The sequence below is a fragment of the Meriones unguiculatus genome, chromosome 3 (assembly GCF_030254825.1).
Source record: "Meriones unguiculatus strain TT.TT164.6M chromosome 3, Bangor_MerUng_6.1, whole genome shotgun sequence".
Classification (NCBI taxonomy): Eukaryota; Metazoa; Chordata; class Mammalia; order Rodentia; family Muridae; genus Meriones; species Meriones unguiculatus.
The window spans coordinates 87,158,395-87,178,829 of record NC_083351.1 but is presented as its reverse complement, the minus strand read 5'-3'; the positions used below and the strand labels follow the sequence as shown (position 1 = coordinate 87,178,829).

At 40.2% G+C, this 20,435-nt stretch overlaps 1 protein-coding gene across 1 annotated transcript; it reads right to left on the bottom strand.

Annotated features, from left to right (window-relative positions):
* Window positions 1-5,407: 5,407 nt before the first annotated feature.
* On the bottom strand, window positions 5,408-6,349 carry LOC132652856 (olfactory receptor 4A16-like). The gene has a single exon (XM_060378789.1). It carries the CDS (start codon window positions 6,347-6,349, stop codon window positions 5,408-5,410), a length of 942 nt encoding a protein of 313 aa, XP_060234772.1.
* Between the last annotated feature and the right edge of the window lie 14,086 nt (window positions 6,350-20,435).

Below are 20,435 nucleotides of genomic sequence, written 5' to 3'. Positions count from 1 at the left end.
CTTCTTGAATTTCAATTATTCTGGGGTGTCCAGGGCTTCTTGCCCCTGGATAACTGGGTTTTGGAGGTGCAATATTGCTTTGTCTTTTGTTGGTTGAGCTTTTACACTGGCCTCTACCCATTGGGCTATCTTAGGTGTTGGGTGTTAGTTTCTGGTGGTTCCTGCAATCCTGTGGTGGAGAAAATCCCCTTGGCAGGAAGATGATTTTTTCCTGAAGGAAGCCTCCTCAGTTTTTTGGGTATGGTCACTGAATGGCTGTTGTTTTTCCGGAATTGCCATAGCTCACCTCAGGCGTATAGACCCGAGTGGTAACTGTGATCCTTGTTAGTCAAGAGGGCTCTCCTCTCACCTGGGGAAGTCCTGGAGACAGCTGCCCTACTTCTGGGTTTCTTACTGTAAATTATTGAGCTGCTGCTGTAACCTGGGTGCCTCGTGGTTTGGTCAGTTTAATTAGGAATAATTGGTTGCCCCTTGGAGCAGGTCTGGGGGTTGTTCTCTGGGATCCCAGGCTTCTGTAGGTATGAGGTTGGGGTTCTTTGCCCCAGTACCAAAGCAGTAGTCAGTGGCAGGTGAGCTCTGCTCTCACGTGTGCAGCTGGAAGCTAGACTCAGAAGCCTGTGGATAACCAGAAACTTTTCCGGAGCTAGGTGTTCTGAGGTAGGGCCAGGTGTTTCCCTCACCGTGGGGTTTTCTCCCAACAGGAAGGCCCAGTCTGTAGTGCTTGGGTTGGTGTGTAGAGTGTGCAGGTCCTGACAGGTGGTGTCTCCAAGCTGGTGCCTGGGCAGGAACCTGAGACCTTTTCCTGGGAACTTTCTGTGTGTGCTGGTGGGGGAGGGTCAGCTGAGTGCTCTAAGTTGTCTCCCTCCTTGTGGGGTTTTCTTCAGACAGGGACTCCCAGTCTCCATTGCCCTGGGTTGCGCAGTTCTGTCTGTGACAGATAGTTGGTGCAGAGCAGGTCTCTGGGCTGGCGAGTGCACCCGCCCATCTGCAGCACCTTCTCCAGGGATATATTGGGTGACCTTGAGTCAGTCCCCATTTGCTTCCTTCCCTGTGGGGTTTCCTCCCAGCCAGGAAACCCCGTCTCTGATGCCCTGGGGCACACAGTTCTGTCTGTGATGGAGAGTTGGGCACACAGCAAGTCTCTATGCTTGATTTGGAGCCAGTTCGGGGCTGGCAGCATGTGCCCGCCATTCTGTGGGACCTTTTCTAGGAAAAGACTGGGTGACCTGAGGTCAGTCCCGTTTCCTTCCTTTCCTGTGCATTATTCTTGAGACTGTGATTTTTAGTCTCTGGTCTTTTTGTGCCCACCGTTCAGCCTGGGAAGGTGATTGGGACATGCAGGCAAGTGGCTCTGGTCTGGCGACCGTGTGCCTGCATGACCTGAGATCTCTTCCCGGTTCTGGCTAGGTGACCTAAGAGTGGACCCGACTGATTCCCACACTATGGAGTTTCCTCTCACCTGGGAAACATGATCACTGTTGTTTTAGGGCCCAGAGTTCAGTCTCTCAGTCGCTGTAGCGAAAATGCAATCCTGCTCCTCATAAGCAGTGTCCTCCTGGAGCCGCCATCTTGTTACTCCAATTATTCTTTTTTAATATAATTTTTTATTTATTACAGTTTATTCACCTTGTATCCCAGCTGTGGCCCCACCCTCATTCCTTCCCAGTCCCGCCCTCTCTCCCTTAACTCCTCTCATGCTCCTTCTCAGTCCACTGATAATGGAGGAACTCCTTCCCTTTCATCTGACCTTAGCCTATCATGTCTCTTCAGGATTGTCTTTCATAATCCTCTCTGTGGCCTGGTAATCGTGCTCCCCACTTAGGGGGAGGTGATCAAAGGGACAACCACTGACTCATGTCAGAGACAGCCCCTGTTCCCCTTACTAAAGGGTCATCCTTAGTCATCAGGGAAATGCAAATTCAAAATGAGCCTGAGATTTCACCTTACACTCATCAGAATGGCTAAGATCAAAAACTCAAGTGACAACACATGCTGGAGAGGATGTGGAGAAAGGGGAACCCTCCTCCATTGCTGGTGTGAATGTAAATTTATACAACTACTTTGGAAATCAAGTTGGCACTTTCTCAGACAATTAGGAATAGTGCTTCTTCAAGATCGAGCTATACCCCTCCTAGGCATAGATCGAAAATATGCTCAAGTATACAAGGACATTTGCTCAACTATGTTTGTAGCAGCTTTATTCGTAATAGCCAGAACCTGGAAACAACCCAAATGTCCCTCAACAGAGGAATGGATACAGAAATTGTGGTATATCTACAATTTGGAATACTACTCAGCAATTAAAAACAAGGAAATCATGAAATTTGTAGGCAAATGATGGGAACTATAGAAGATCATCCTGAGTGAGGTATCCCAGAAACAGAAAGACACATGGTATATACTCACTTATAAGTGGATATTAGACATATACTATAGGATAATAATACTAATATCTTTACACATAAAGAAGCTGAGCAAGAAGGAGGACCCTGAGTAAGATGGGTCTTTCTTCATTCAGAAAGACAAATGGGATAGACATTGGAAGAAGATGAAAATAAGGAACAGAACAGGAGCCTCTGAAAGACTCTACACAGCAGGGTATCAAAGCAAGATGCTGAGGCTCATAGCCAAACTTTGGGCAGAGTGCAGGGAATCTTATGAAAAATGGGGGAGATAGAAAGATCCGGGAGGGTTTGAAGCACCACAAAGAGAACAACAGAAAAAAAATCTGGGCCTAGCGATCTTTTCTGAGACTGATACTCTAACCAAGGACTATTCATGGAGATAACCTAGATCCTCTGCATAGAGATAACTCATTGCAACTCAGTCTTAAAATGGACAATTCTATCATCTGATTGTATTTTCCTCTGCCACTTTGAGAGCTTTATTTTCCTCTTTTAAGGCCTCTATTATTTTCATAACCTTATATTTAAATAATTTTTCTTGTACTTCCTGTATGTTAGGATCTCTAGGGCTTGCTGTGATAGGATAGCTGGTTTTGAGTGGTGACATTTGGCCATAGGATTTTGGTGGTTTATTTTTTGGTTGTTCTGTTTTTTGTTTTTTGTTTTTGTTTTTGTTTGTGTGCTTAAGCTGTCTTCTAGCCATCTGGGTGTCTCTGATGTCCAGGCAGTTTGGGAAAGGGCAGAAAGTGCTCTAAGCTGAATATTGCCTTGGCCTGCTCAGGCCTTCTTGGGTTTGCAGATGTGGATAAGAGCCACAATACTTCTCACCTCTACTAGTCTTGTTCCAAATGAGACAGACAGGTCCAGAGTCATAATGGAAAGAGCTCTAAGCTGAATGTTGGGGGGGGTTGGGGAGCACTGGCCTCCTTTAGATGAAGGGCAATGGGGCATGAGTCCTGCCTACAGCTCATCCCTCTGCTGGTTGTGTCCCAAATGTGATAGGTATCTCAGAGAGATGACAAGTAGGCTTTGGTGTTACAAATTGAGTTGGTAGCGAACAGTCCCTGACTTTACAGAATTGGATTTAGTTGCCCAGTCATTTGGAGACCAAGCAGAAGCTGTGCTTCTGGCATTCAGGTTCAGCTTATCTATGCTATCTTGGACGCATGTCCTATTATCCAGCTGGTCTCTGCAGAGTGATCAGTAGAGTAGTGGATTGGTGTTGGGATGTTGACTCCAGGTATCTAGGGGTTGCTGTCAGGGAAGCAGGAGAGATCCCAAGTTCTGATTGCTGGTGAGGATAGCTACTGGAACTGGATACTGTGTTCATTCATAAAAGCAGAATGCCTAGGCAGCCACAACTCTGGAATTTTGCTCTATACTGGGACTTTGTGTGAAAATGGGGCACATGCCTAAAACTACCAGAATGGACAGCAATCAGGGCTTGGATAGCCCAAACACTTAGAATAAAAATAAACATGACTGGCACAAAAAAAAAAAAAAAAGGAAAGGAAAGAAAAGAAACAAAGAAAAAAAGAAAGTAAGTGATATTCTGCCAAAAACCTAGACTAGAGCAAAGCCCTATTGCCATCAGAGAGGCTTCCCTTAGAAGTTGATTGGACAGATACAGAGATCTACAGGGAAACATAAGGCAGAGCTCAGGATACCCGGGCAGAAGAAGTGGGGAGAAGGACTGTAGGAGTAATTGGGGTCAAGGATACTGTAAGAAAACCCACAGAATCAACTAACTTAGACTCATAGGGGCTCCCAGAGACTGAACTGACAATCAGGGAGCCAGCATGGGTATGACCTAGGTCCTATGTTTTGGTTTTGTGGCTTGGTGTTCTTGTGGGACTCTTACCAGTGTGTTGGGGTTGTCTCTGACTCTTGTCCATTTTTGAGATGAGGACTTATTGTAACTTGCTTTGTCATTTTCCCCTGGTATTTCTAGGAGGCCTGCTCCTTTTTGAAAGGAAATAGAGGAGGAGTGTATCTCAGAGAGAGGGAAGGTGGGAAGGGTACTGCGAAGAGTGAAGGAGTGGGAAACTGTGGTCAGAATGTGAGAGAAGAAAGAAAAGAAAAGAACTATTGCACTTTAGACCTCCGGCCATGCTCATTCTATGCTGCTTCATCTACTACTAAGCACTTTCTCAATAACAGACATTTGGAAGATAATAAAATTATATTGTATCTGGAGTATGAATGATCCACCACAGCTGTAAACCAAGAAAAAAAAAACTTCTAAAATTAGAAAAAGATCTAAATCTACAATTGAAAATTTCTATTGAACTACAACATTTAGTAAAAATGCTTTTACATTGTATGCTTCTTTTATTTATTTCTTCAATAGCATGAATAAAACACGACAATTTTATGAAAAATAAAAAAATCATGTGGTAACTACTGAGAAACAACAAAAATGGGCTCATAACTTGGCATAATGGTTTTCAAAATAGCTGTTTTGTCATTAAGAACTGTAATCTGGTATTATCTTCAACTGGATATCATATAACAAAACTATTCATATCTTTAGTTAATCGTAGTATAATCTAGCATTAAAGTACATGAAATGAAAAATGTGTAGATATTGACCCAGGAAACAGAAAGAATCCCAAAACAGTGAGCAGGTATTAAAATCTGCCATGCAGATAAAATAAAAAGTAATTATACTAGAAAACCTCTTTTTTTCCCAAAATTTATCTAGGTATTGTTCTCAATAATTTCTCATGGATGTATATAATCATGAATTTCAAAATACCAGTTAGTTGACTGCTTAGGAAAGAATAAATTAATTTAGTTCTTTCATTCTTTATTATATGGAAAAAAATCTTTGTCTTTTATTATTTATGTTCAGTAATTCTTTACTAAATTAATTCTAATCTCAATGAAAAGTTGATTCAGCTCTTCAGTGGCTTTGCATAAAGTAAAGCACACCTAAAGAATTCCCTGGGGATACCGCATCATCCTTTGTTAGAGTAGCTTTGGAATTAGTGTGTGTTTAGTTAAAAAAACATTCTCAATTTTTCCATAGTTAATCTTTTACACCAAAGTTTTTCCATACAAATTTTTATCTCTGAATTTCTCAGAGTGTATATTAAAGGATTCAACATGGGAGTGATAACTGTATAAACTACAGTCAGGGACTTATCAATAGGAAAGTTGGAGACAGGTCTAACATACATGAAAATACAGGGAACAAAAAAGAGGACAACCACTGTGATGTGGGAGCTGCAGGTGGACAGGGTTTTGTGTCTCCCTTCCTCACTTTGAGTCTTAAGAGAGTTTAGAATAATCCCATAGGAGACTAGGAGAAGGATAAAGACTGTCATACAAATTGCTCCACCATTGGCAACCACAGTGAGTCCAATTAAGTAAGTGTCAGTACACGCTAATTCCAATAATGGGTACATGTCACAGATAAAGTGATCGATAATACTGGGGCCACAAAGAGGGAGGTTGTAAACAAAGATAACTTGAACCAAAGAGTGGGCAAAACCTCCAGCACAGGCTACCGCCAACAGGAGAATACAAACCTGATGACTCATGATAGACATATAATGCAGGGGTTTACAGATGGCCACATAGCGATCATAGGCCATAAAAACTAGAAGGAAGACCTCAGCACCACCAAATAAGTGCTCTACAAATAGCTGGCCTATGCAAGCAGAAACTGAAATTGTTCTTGTGTTGCAGATTAAGTCCATAAGCAACTTGGTTGAGAAGGCAGTGGAATAAATAGCATCCATGAGTGACAAACAAGCAAGGAAAAAGTACATTGGGGAGCCCAGGGAAGGGCTGGCAATCACTGTCATCACAATGAGCAGGTTGCCCACTATTGTCACAATATAGATGAGTAAAAACATGACAAATAATGCTTTTCTCCCAGCAGGATCCTGAGTGAGACCTAGTAGGATAAATTCTGTCACATTGTTGCTCTGTCCCATTTAATCTGTTCCAATCAATTGGGAGTAGATTCAGGAGTAAGAACTAAAGGTAACACCAGCCATGATATTGTAAATGTGTCCAAGAATCATTCTATCGTGGATAAAGTCTTCGTTCTCATTTTCTAGATGTAAATCTCAAGTGATTTCTAATAAGTGTCTAACAAATTCCTCTTCCATGGAGCACCACTGACTTGTTGATAACACTGTTTTCCTTTGGGTGATTTTGTTGAGCCCACAGTTTCCAGGTTTGTTGTCAATGTCTAAGTGAATCTTTGTACCTACGAGCAAACAAAGTTCCAAAGTCTTTAATATACTTAGACTTCTTACTTAAAAATATTAGTTTTTCAGAGATGTCAGTAATGACAAAAGAAGGGTGTTAATTTAAGAAATACACACTCCCCCCACACACCCACACCCACACCCACCCACACACACCAACACCCCCACACCCACCCACACCAACACCCACACACCCCCCCCACACGCACACCAACACCCACACCAACACCCACACACACCCCCCCACATGCACACCAACACCCACACACACACTCCACACACACACCCATACACACACAAAGAAATCCACACACAAGGGGAGGAGGTCCTCCCTTATCAGTGGACTTGGAAAGGGGCAGGGAGGAGATGAGAGAGGAAGGGTGGGATTGGGAAGGAATGAGGGAGCAGGACACAGCTAGGATACAGAGTTAACAAAATGTAACTAATAAGAAAAATTAAAAAAAAAATGGTAAATGGTGGGACCTGGAAAGGATCATCCTGAGTGAGCTGTCCCAGAAGCAGAAAGACACACACGGTATATACTCACTCATATAGACTTATAAGATAAACCTAAAATCTGTCCATCTAAAGAAACTAATCAAGAGAGAGGATGCTGACTAAAACGCTCAATCCCCATCCCGAAAGGCAAAGAGGATAGAAATCAGAAGAAGAAGAAAGCAGGAAACAACCTAGGAACCTGCCACAGAGGGCCTCTGAAAGGCTCTGCCCTGCAGACTATCAAAGCAGACACTGAGACTTTATGGCCAACTGTTGGGCAGAGTGCATGGAATCTTATGTAAGAAGTGGGAAATAGTAGGTTATGGAGAGGACAGGAACCCCACAAGGAGAGCAACAGAACTAGAAGATTTGAACACAGGGTTCTTCCCAGAGACCCATATTCCAACCAAGTACCAGGCACGGAGATAACCTAGAACTCGTGCGCAGATATAGCCCATGGCAGTTTAGTGTCTAAGTGGGTTACATAGTAATGGGAACACGGACTGCTTCCGACACAATCTGATTGGCCTGCTCTTTGATCACGTCCCCCTGAGGGGAGAGCAGTCTTACCAGGCCACAGAAGATGACAATGCAGCCACTCCTGATGTGATCTGATAGACTAAGATCAGAAGGAAGAAGAGGAGGACCTCCCCTATCAGTGGACTTGGGGAGGAGCATGCGTGAAGACGGGGGAGGGAGGGTGGGATCAGGAGGGGAGGAGGGAGGGGCCTATGGGGGGATACAAAGTGAATAAAGTGTAAAATAATAATAATAATAATAATAAAAATGTTTAATGACAAAAAAAGAAATCCACACACTTAGTTGAGAATGAATCTGAAATAAATCAACTAACATAAAAATCTGCTTTCTGTTAGTTGGATATTATTTTGCAGGAACTGTCTTTATAATACTATATATGAAAGCCCTAAAAATCTCTGCTCCAGGAAAGTACAGATGATAATGTATCTTTACATTCTGTCTTAAACATCTCAAATCACGTTTTTATTTTTTTCATATTAAATTTCAAGAATTTGCCTTTAAACTTCATCAAAAAATTATAATAGGGGACTTAAGTTAAAGGGCATATCACCTAAACTTTTTTGCTATAAAAATGCATTACTATGTTTCTTACTTAAAGGATTAATATCATTATAGGAAATTTATTTAATAAATAAGTTAATATAGTTATTAAAGCATAATTGCATAATTACTATTATTTTAAATAATAGTAATTTTATGACTCCTTGTATTGTAGAGAATGACTTTCTATATATGTCACAATAACTTTGTTGGATCATTTTAAGGTTCACAAATAAAAGTCCACATCAAGTTTTCAGAACACCATATACATTTATTTCCTTACATACTAGCACATTCTATAATAAAAATATACATCCCATATAATTATACTTCTTTGTTAAAATCATATAAAATACAATGCCCATAAGTTAGGTAACAAATGAGATTTTTTTTCTATTGTCACACATGCAATAATATATAATAGCTATTATTTGACATTATAGAAATTAAACAATAATCATGTTGTAATACTTATGCAACCTAAGATGCAAATTCCAGTTATTCTTTGTTGTGACACCTTATTTTTTTTTTTATTTAGAAATCACCAATGAAACTGTTAGTCCATAGCTCTGTTCAGTAATATCATAATATTTTGGTAACCTTAGGCTGTTGTTTAGCTGATATCCTAAATTTGACTTTGGTCTATAAATCACTCTTATTTATAGAAAGAGTGACTTTATTATACAAATCCAAAAAGACATTTACAGACAGATATAGAACCCCTTGACTACACTCCCAGTACTTGCTTTATAAAGTAGCTGAATATTCTTACCCTCTGTGAAAATATTTTCATAAAGAAACAATAATTTTATGTTTTCAAAACTGTGTAAAAAATTGACCTAATTAAACAATTAACTTTTAAAGCCTTATTGGGCTGAACACATAAAAAGGAAATAACATATTAAACATCACATTTAGGAAGGTGGATTTTTCCCCTTTCATTCCATCATGAGAAGCTGGCTGTGAGGATTAACAGCAATAGGATGAACTTAGCTATTAATGTTTACCCTAACAAAGAAAGTCTGAAATTCATCCTCTTTCAAAACTGACACAGACATCAATATGATTAGATCTCTTCAGCCATTTTCTTATTCCAAAGCCTTCATATAGCCTTTCCTACTAGCGACCACATCCCTTTATCACCGTTTTCTCATCTCAACAAATTAAGACATTCCAAAACCTTCTATAAGCAGTGATGGACACACACACACACACACACACACACACACACACACACTTTAACATCTCAAGGGCTAAATATGAATGGAGACAATTTCCAGCTTGGACATAACTGAGTTTTCAGAATCTTCCGGGTCATTCTACCAGGAAAGTAGTCTTTCCTTTACCGTATTCAGTGGCCCCACGCCATCACCATGCCAAAGTAAGGGACGAACAGGTCACCATAGGTTAGCTGTTAGAACACTCGGAACAAATTCAGATTAAGAAATCAATCACTCCTCAATTGCTTTCTTCTCTTGAAAAACCCCTAGAGGGGGAAAAATGACTTGGATATATTATCAAGAAAGACTAGCTATCTACCCCATAGGATATAGAATCTATGATGTGAACATAAAAATCCTGATGTATAATGTTTACAGATCTATAAGCTACACATTATGAAATAAATTAGTATGATAAGGAATAGTCAAATCAGCTCAAAGAAGAAAGAAGTCACAGGTGACTAATACAGGTCACTAACACCCTAGCAAAACAGTCTTACTGTGATGGCTAGGGGTTCTCAGCCGAAGACTCTCACAGGTACAAAGACTGAGAGCTTGCAACTTCAATGTGTTTTATTCTATATTGTAATTCTTGGAACACCATCAAGATAGCTCTAGATTTTAGTAGGAGTAAAAATTTTATCAGTGCCTCAAAGTGAGGGATGAATCTCTAGGATTAGTAGTTGCTGGAAGATGCAGAGTTAGTTGTCACTGCTTTTAAGAATGTGTCCCCAGTAAGTCTAACCAGCTCCAGTGGATAGCCACACACCCAAGAGTGCATAGGCAGACTTAATTGCACTCAATGGGTTTGAAAATAAATAAATGAGGACATACTGCTTTGTGCATATAAAATGAGGGTGGCTCTGGGAGGCAAATGAGAGAAGAGAGTAAATATGACCAAAATACTATGAAAAAATTCCCAAAGACTTAAAAAATATGTGAAGAGAAAGCTGCATTCAAAAAAATTAGAATAACAAGACACACTAAATCAGTTAGAAGAAAAAGTGGGGAAGAGGCTAGAACTCATTGGCATAGGTGACAGCTTCCTGAACAGAACACCAATAGCACAGGCTCTAAGAGCAACAATAAATAAATGGGACCTCATGAAACTGAAAAGCTTCTGTAAAGCAAAAGATACCGTTGCCAGAACAAAACAACAGCCTACAGACAGGGAAAGAATCTTCACCAACCCTATATCTGACAGAGGGCTGATATACAGAATATATAAAGAAATAAAGAGGTTAAAAAGCAACAAATCAAGCAACCCGATTAAAAAAATGGGGTACAGAGCTAAACAGAGAATTCTCTGTAGAGGAATACAGAATGGCAGAGAAACACTTAAAGAAATGCTCAACATCCTTAGCCATCAGAGAGATGCAAATCAAAATGACCTTGAGATTTCACCTGACACTCATCAGAATGGCCAAAATGAAAAACTCAAGTGACACTTCTTTCCTAAGACTCCCTGCACTCTGCCGAAAGGTTGCCCATAAGTCTCAGCATCTGCTTTGATAGTCTGCAAGGCAGAGCCTTTCAGAGGTCCTCTGTATCAGGCTCCTGAATTGTTCCCTCTTTTCTCCTTCTGATGTCCATCCTCTTTGCCTTTCTGGATAGGAATTGAGCATTTTAGCAAGAGTGTTCCCTCTTGTTTAGTTTCTTTAGGTGTACAGATTTTAGTAGGTTTATCCTACATTATATGTCTATATGAGTGAGTATATACCGTGTGCATCTTTCTGCTTCTGGGATAGCTCACTCAGGATGATTTTTTCCAGATTCCACCATTTACCTGCAAATTTCATGATTTCCTTGTTTTTTTATTGCTGAGTACTATTCCACTGTGTAGATATACCACAATTTGTGCATCCATTCCTCCACTGAGTGGCATCTGGGCCATTTCCAGCTTCTGGCTATTACAGATAAGGCTACTACAAACATGGTTGACCAAATGTCCTTATTGTGTAGTTGAGCCTCTTTTGGGTATATGCCTAGGAGTGGTATAGTTGTATCTTGAGGAAGCGCTATTCCTAGTCGTCTGAGAAAGTGCCAGATTGCTTTCCAGAGTTGTTGTACAAGTTTACATTCCCACCAGCAATGGAGTGTAAACTTCCCTTCTCCAGGACCTCTCTAGCATGTGTTGTCTCTTGAGTTTTTGATCTCAGCCATTCTAATGCCATCAGGGAAATGCAAATCAAAACGACCCTAAGATTTCACCTTACACCCATTAGAATGACGTTGAACATTTCTTTAAGTGTTTCTCTGCCATTCAATATTCTTAGGAAAGAAGTGGGAAACAATAAGATCTGGAGAAGACAGGAACTCCACAAGGAGAGCAACAGAACCAAAAAAATCTGAGCACAGGGGTCTTTCCTGAGACTGATATTCCAACCAAGGACAATGCATGGAGATAACCTAAGACCCTTGCACAGATGTAGCCCATGGAAGCTCAGTGTCCAAGTGGGTTCCATAGTAATAGGAACAGGGACTGTCTCTGACATGAACTGATTGGCCTGCTCTTTAATTACCTCCCCCTGAGGGGGAAGCAGCATTACCAGGCCACAGAAGACAATGCAGCCACTCCTGATGAGACCTAATTGACTAGCATCAGAAGGAAGGAAAAGAAGACCTCCCCTATCAGTGGACTTGGGGAGGGGCATGCATGCAGAGGGTGGAGGAAGGGAGGGATTGGCACAGGAGGAGGGAGTGAACCACGGGAGGATAAAAAGTGAATAAAGTGTAATTAATAAAGAATTAAAAAACTGTAAGAAATAAAGCAACATATACATGAAAAAGAAAACCTCAAGTGACAACACATGCTAGAGATGTTGTGGAGAAAGGGAAATTCTCCTCCATTGCTGGTAGGAATGCAAACTTGTACAACCACTTTGGAAATCAATCTGGCACCTTCTCAGAAAATTAGGAATTGTGCTTCCTCAAGATCCAGCTATACCACTCCTAGGCACATATCCAAAAGATGCTCAAGTTCACAACAAGGACATTTACTCAACCATGTTTGTAGCAGCTTTATTCATAATAGCCAGAACCTGGAAACAACCCAGATGTCCCTCAGTTGTGGAATGGATACAGAAATTGTGGCACTTTTACACAATGGAACACTTTTCAGCAATTATAAACAAGGAAATCATGAAATTTGCAGGCAAATGGTGGGACCTAGAAAAGATCATCCTGAGTGAGGTATCCCAGAAGCAGAAAGACACACATGATATATAATCACTTATATAGACCTACAATCTATACTGAAATCTATTTACCTAAAGAATATAAACAAGAAAGAAAGACCCAGGGTAAGATGATCAATCTTCACTTAGAAAGACAAATGGGATAAACATTAGATGTAGGAGAAAACAAGTAACAGGACAGGAGCCTACCATAGAAGGCCTCTGACAGACTCTGTCTAGCAGTGTATCAAAGCAGATGCTGAGACACATGGCCAATCTTTGGGCAGAGTGCAGGGAATCATAAAAAAGAAGGGGAGTTAATATGACCTGGAGAGGACAGGAGCTCCACAAGGACCAAATATATCTGGGCACAGGGGTCTTTTATGAGAATGTTTCTCTAACCAAGGACCATGTGTGGATATAACCTAGAACCTCTGCTCAGATGTAGCCCATGGTAGCTCAGTATCCAAGTGGGTACCCTATTAAGGGGAACAGGGACTATTTTTGACATAAACTCAGTGACTGGCTCTTTGACCTTCCCTCTCCCCAAGGGAGGGGCAGCCCTGGTGGGCCACAGAGGAGAACTTTGCAGCCAGTCCTCAAGATACCCGATAAACCAGGGTCAGATGAAAGAGGAGGAGGTCCTCCCCTATCAGTGGACTTGGAAAGGGGCAGGGAGGAGATGAGGGAGGAAGGGTGGGATTGGGAGAGAATGAGGGATCAGGATACAGCAGGGATACAAAGTTAATAAACTGTAACTAATATTAAAAAATATTAGCATATTCTCAGTTCTTTAAAATAAAAAAAATTGAAATAGAAAAAAACCCACAAAATATTAGTGTATGTAATGTTGAAAAAATTGCTACATTTTTGATTGAGTCGTTCACCTCTTTGGCTCTTACGATATCCTGCCTCCCATTTCACATAGCTCTCTGAGCCCTAGGGAGAGGGGTTTGATGACAATATCCTATATGGACTGAGTGCTCCAAAGCCTTTCATTATTACATTGGTCTCTGTGTTAGTTTCCATCTACTACAAAAAGAAGCTTCTCTGATTTTGGCTAAATGAGGTACTGATCTATGAGGATAAAAAAAGTGTTATTAGGAGTCATTTATTGCTATGTTCCTTTAGCAGAACAATAGTGTTTGGTTTTCCCGCAGACACCTGTGAACTCGGAGAGACTGTAGCAGCATATACAAGGCCTGCATAGGTTCAAGCCAAACTGAGAAGGGAAGCTAGACACAAACTTCCATTCCTTCAATCAAGAAGCAGCAGCAGTTGACCCCACTTGTGTCTCTTTTAATTGATTTATTTTCATACAATATATTCTGATCACTGATTCCCCCCAACATTTTTTCTAGATCACTCCCTCCCTCCCTCCCTCCCTTCCTTTCCTTCCTTCCTTCCTTCCTTCCTTCCTTCCTTCCTTCCTTCCTTCCTTCTTTCCTTCCTTTCTTTTTCTTTCTTCTTTCTTTCTTTTCTTTCTCTCTTTTTCTTTCTTTCTTTACTTCTTTCTTTATTTACTTATTTCTTGTATAGCTCTGGCTGTCCTGTAACTTGCCTCAAATTCAGAGATTTGCCTGCCTCTGCCTCCTGGATGCTGGGATTAAATGTGTGTGCTACTGCTTATTTTCATTCTTCTTGATAGAAGCCATAAATGTCCTTTCTTCTAAAAGCAGTTTGGTCCTGGCCAGAAGTACCAGAAAAGTCTAGAGGCACTAGTTAGTTAATATTATACTTTCACACAGCAATGTATATAGTTGCCCATGAACCTGTGTGTGTGAGTGTTCCCAAAATCTTAATCCAGATGCATAGGTGTAATTAGCACCTCATATGTAGGAAAACACAATTGACCATCTCATCCCCATACTTCAAACAAATTATCCTTATTAATCCCTCAACAATGACCTTGAGTAACAACTTTGTGGGACCTGCTGTTTCTTTAAAGTGATTTACTTGCTTCCTTTCTCTGAAGCACTCACATAGAACCTATAATAAACTCCTTTCTAAAAGTCATCTTTATGTTGTCTTTGAAATGTATTTGTTGAAATTGCAGAAGCCTTTGGCCTAGAGCAGCTTTGATTGCCTTTTAGTGTTGAGACTATAGACTTCCAACCCATAATCACCTGAGGTGGGAAACTCCCATTACTCTCAAGGAGTCAATGCCCCCTATTTTCCCACTCATCACTGCAGTGCATTGTCTGTGAAATAGAGATGAGTACAGTGACCAATGTTCTATTTCTTTCCATTTTTAAATTCCCATTTTTTATTGTCCATATTCCAGCCCTCAAAATTCAGATCCGCAACAGTTAAGACATAACGGCCAGCAAACTAGGCTCTACTACTTCTTGGCTTTATTTTATCTTCTTATACTCTGCTTTCATTTAGGAACTTCTGATTTCTCTCGAAGTCCTGATTAAACCTTTTCTGTCTTTTCTTACAGAGGGCATAGTCTCTCTTTGCTCCATGAGACTGAATTTGCTCCATTAGCTGAATTTTTGCTTGTGATATGAAGGAAGCACACTGCTCTTACACAGAATAATTATCCACCACTGAAAAAAAAAAAGATTGACTCAGTGTCCATGGCTGGGTCACTGGCACAAAGAAACCATACCTTTTACAATAACCTCAAAAAACAAAATATCTTGAGTAAACTCTAAACAAGGAAGTTAAGGATTTATATAATAAAAATTTAAGACATTGACAAAAGAAACTGAAGATGATACTAGAAATGGAAAGATATTTCATGCTCATGAATTGGTTGAATTAATTGGTTAAAATCCCATCCAATCAAAAATAATTTATAGATTAGATGTAATCATCATCAAAATTCCATCACAGTTCTCCATAGAAATTAACAGAGAAATTTCAAACTCATATGGAAACATGAACACACATACACCAAAAAAGAAAAAGAAAACAGATGAGCTAAAACAATCCTAAATAATTAAAGAACAGCTAGAGGTATCACCATCCGCAACCTCAAATTGTACTACAAATCTATAATAATAGAAACAGCACTAAATAGGCATAAAGTATACACATTGATTAATAGAATAGAATTGAATTGAATGAAAGATTTAGACATAAATCCACACACATATCAGTTTTTGATTTTTTCATAAAGCAGAACAGAACGCTGGCAAAGAACAGCATCTTCAACAATAGGACTGTCTTAACTGGATTGCATGCAAAGTGGACTAGTGCAATAGTGTAACAAGGTTTAAAATCAGCCATTATCTGATTGGACTTGAGACCCACTCTATGTGACAGAACCTGTTCCTAACAGTGTTCAGGGGGCCAAGAACCTAAGACTAGGTGTGTCAGGAACCTACAGCCAAACCAAATTCTACTGTTCTATAAAAAGCACAGAGCAACAGAATGATTTCTAAGGATACTATACTATAGTCCTAGATCAGTGCTTTGCTCTTCCATCACCAGAGAGGTTTCCTCTGGCAGGAAATTGGAATAAATGCCGAGTTACACAGGCCAACAAATACAGCTATGTGAGAGACCTCGTAACACTCAGTTCTAAATGAAATGTCTCTACCAAATCCCTCCCCCTGGGGATTGAGGGCTCCCTGTTGAAGAAGAGTGGAAAAAAGTATAAAAGCTAGAGGGGTAGCAGAACACGACTGGAACAAAGCCTTCTAAACACAGTAGGACTAATCCACATATGAACTCATAGAGACTTGCAACATGCAAAAGGGCCTGCATAGAGCTATACCAGACGGGGTCCCAGCACTGAAAATCGAAGTGGACACAAGACCATATCCCTAGCCCAGAAGCTACCTCCAACTGACAATCACAAATAAATGAAAAATTAATATTCTCTAAGGGAGTCTTACTTGGTATACAATCGCTCATAAAGCCAAGCCCAATGCCCAGCAGTAGATAACCAACAAAAATAACTCAATCGTATTCTTTGAAAAACAGTTAATATATAATGCTTTATTAAGGAACATTTTAATTTCTTTCTTTCTTTCTTCCTTTCTTTCTTCCTTTCTTCCTTTCCTTCTTTTCTCACTAAAGTCTTTTGATTATATAATATATCATGTTTTCCTATTTTGTGCTTTTACGGGATTTCTGTGCATGCCATTTCTGTGCGTCTGTGTTTTTATGTATTTCTTGTGCTTTTTGTTTGGCTTTGTATCTTTCTGTTTATTTTTCCTAGTTACATTTGTGTGGTTTTTATTTTATATTATATTTTTCTCTCATTTTTTCTTTCTTTTTCTTGTTTGTCTCCTAATGAAAGGGAAAATAAAAAAAATGTGGATTTGGGTGGGTGGGAAGGTGAGGAGGAAATGGGAGGAATTAGGTGAAGAGCAACCATAGTCCGAACATATTGTATGAAAATATATATTTTCAGTAGAATAAAATCACTAAAAATAAAGCTGTATTTTAAGAATACATGCATCCATAGTTAAATTATTTTTAACTACAATTAATAGAAAGTTTAGCGTCAAAATTAAGTTTGAGTAAAGATACAAAAGTGAAATGAAAAAGGTAAGAGAAAGTACATTCAATGATTTCAGTAACAGTCTAGTTAAGAGGCTAAGAAATTTATAAATAAACTAATATGTAAGCAAGAATGTGGGTGAAATGGAATGATAACAGGAAGGATCAAGAGAGGTGGAGAGAGAGAGTACTGGGAATTGGAACAGTACAGTAGAAGCTCACTGGAATCTACAAGAGTGACCCTAAGACTCCTAGTAATGGGGTACACAGAGCCTTAACTAGCCATCTTCTGTAACCAATCAAGGCTTCCAGTAGTGAGACGGTGACATCAATCCATGCACAAAACCTAAAATGTGTCCTGCCGGCAAGATCTGCTGGGGTAATGGTGGAGCAGAATAGCGGGAGTGGCCACAGACAGTCACTTCAGTCTACACATCCCCTCCTGCTGGGAGTCTCAGCGAGAGTCACGCTCAAATTCTCCCATGAGCCTACTCTGTCACAGGCCTCCAGCTTGACAAAAAGAAGTCCCCCTCAGTTTTCCTTCGTGTTTCCAGCCTTCTCACCTCACACCTCCTGTTCTTCCCACATGTGATCCTCACCCTTGTTTCCCTACCCATTCCATCTCCTATCCAGTTTTCTTTCTTTATCCACTTCAGCTGTCTATTCTATCTCCCTTTCTTGGTGACATTCTGGCACTCTCTCTTGGACCTTCCTTATTACCTAGCTTCTACGGGTCTGTGGATTGTAGTTTGGTTACCCTGTACTATAGGTCTCAGGTCTGCTACTAAGTGAATTAATACTTCTTTTTGGTTCTGGGTTACCTCACTTAGGATGATCTTTTCTAGTTCTATCCATTTGCCTGCAAATTTCATGATTTATTTGGTTTTAATAGCTGAATAGTATTCCATTGTGTAAATGTACCACAATTTTTGTATCCATTCTTTGGTTGAGAGACATCTAGGTTTGGAAGGAGAGGAACAACAACCTCCAAAAACATAAAAATAAAAATCTTTGATGCAGGCACAAAGAGGGAACAAAGATTGAAGGAAAGTCCAACCAATAATTGGCTCAACCTAAGACCCACCCCTAGTAGACAGCCAGCCCCTGACACTAATCATGATACTGTGCTATGCTTGAAGACAGGAGCCTAACTTGACTGTCTTCTGGGAGGTTCCAGCTAGCAGCGGGAAATGGACAGATGCTGAGACTTGCATCCAAGCATGGGGCAGAGGTCTGGGGATCCTATGGAAGTGTTGGGTGGAAAATGGAAGGACCTGGAGAAACCTCACAAGAAGACAAACAGATACAACTAACCCAGTCTCATGGGGACTTACAGAGACTGAGACATCAACTAAGGAGCATGCATGGTATGGACCTAGGCAACCTGCACACATGTGGAGGATGGGTGGTTTGGTCTTCATATGGGGCACCTGGTGAGTGCGGGGCGTGGTCTGTTTCTAACATGGACTCTATTGTCTGCTTTTGGATCACTTCTCCCTGGCAGGGCTGTCTGGCCTGGCCTCAAGGATGAAGATATGCTCAGTTCTGATGTGACTTGATGTGCTGGGAGAGGTTGATACAGGGAGAGGGGGCTTCCCCTTTTCTCGGGAGAAAGGGAGAAGGGAAGGGGGGACTGTGAGGAAAGGAGGGAGCGAGCATCCTTGGGGTATAAAGTAAATACTTTCAAATAATAATAAAATAATTTCAAAAATAAAAATAAATGAAAGAATTAAGATAAACACCCAAGTCAGAATAGTATAAAACAAACAAGAAGAAGGAAAAGAGCCTGCGAGAAGGCACAATAATCAGAGACCCACTCATTCACACACTCAAGAATCCAATAAAAACACAGAACTGAAAGCCATAATTTATATGAAAAACCTGTAGGATAAAATAATAAAAAGTAAAAGTAAAACTTAAGATCAAAAGAAAATTTCTGATATGACATTATTAGATAAGAAACCTCCAAAGAGGCCATTAGCTTGCTTTCTGTTGGCTGTCTACTGCTGGGCATGGGGCCTATCCTTAAGAACAGTTTGTTTCCCAGTGAGACTCCCTTGGGAAAAAATTAACTTCTCTTTGTAAGTGGTTATCAGTTGGAGATTGTTTCTGGGCTAGGGATGGGGGCATGTGTTTGCTCCTCCCTACAGCTCAAGGACACATCTGATGCAGACCCTGTGCATGCTACCTCGGTATCTGAGTTTATATGAGTATCATTTTAGCTGTGTTTAAAGGCCTTTTTTCTTGGTGTCCTCCATCACCTCTGGAGTTTATACTCTTTCTGCCTTCCTTTCAACAATGTTCCCTGAGCCTTAAGGGGAGTGAGGAATCCCATTTAGGGCTGAGTGTTCCTCGGTCTCTCAGTTTCTGCACATTAGCTGAATGCTTTTATCTGTATTCATTCCCATCTGGATACAAGGAAGCTTATCTGAGGATGATGTCTGAGCAAGGTACTGATCTATTAGTATAGTGGAAAATGTCATTAGAAATCATTTTATTGGATTACTTGATACATTGCTTTTTAACTTCTTGAGTTTTTTATATATTCTGGATATTGGCCCTCTGCCAGATATTGGTAAAGATCCATTCCCAGTGTGTAGCCTGACATTATGTTCTGACGACAGTGTCCTTTGCTTTACAGAAGCTTTTCAGTTTCATGAGGTCCCATTTACTGATTGTTGTTCTTAGAGCCTGTGCTGTTGGTGTTCTGTTCAGGAAGTTGTCTCCTGTGCCAGTGAGTTCTAGGCTGTTCCCCACTTTTTCTTCTAACAGATTTAGTGTATCTGATTTTATATTGATGTCTTTGATCCACTTGGACTTTACTTTTGTGCTGGGTGATGAATATGGATCTATTTGCATTTCTCTACATGTAGACATCCAGTTAGGCTAGCACCATTTGTTGATGATGCTACCTTTTTTCCATTGTTCAATTGTGGTTTCTTAGTAAAAAAAAAATGAAGTATCTGTAGGTGTATGGGTTTATTTCTGGGTCTTATATTTGATTCCATTAATCCACCATTCTCTTTCTATTCCAGTACCATGCAATTTTTATTACTATTGCTCTGTAGTACAACTTGAAAATGAGGTACACAGCTAAACAGAGAATACTCAATAGAGGAATATTGAACGGCAGAGAAACACTTAAAGAAATGCTCAGTGTCCTTAGTAATCAGGGAGATACAAATCAAAACAAATCTGAGATTTCACCTTATACACATCAGAATGGCTAAGATCAAAAACTCAAGTGGCAATACATAGTGGAGAGACGGGAACCCTCCTCCATTGCTGGTGGGAATGTAAACTTTTACAACCTCTTTGGAAATCAATCTGGTGCTTTCTCAGACAATTAAGAATAATGTTTCCTCAAGATACTGG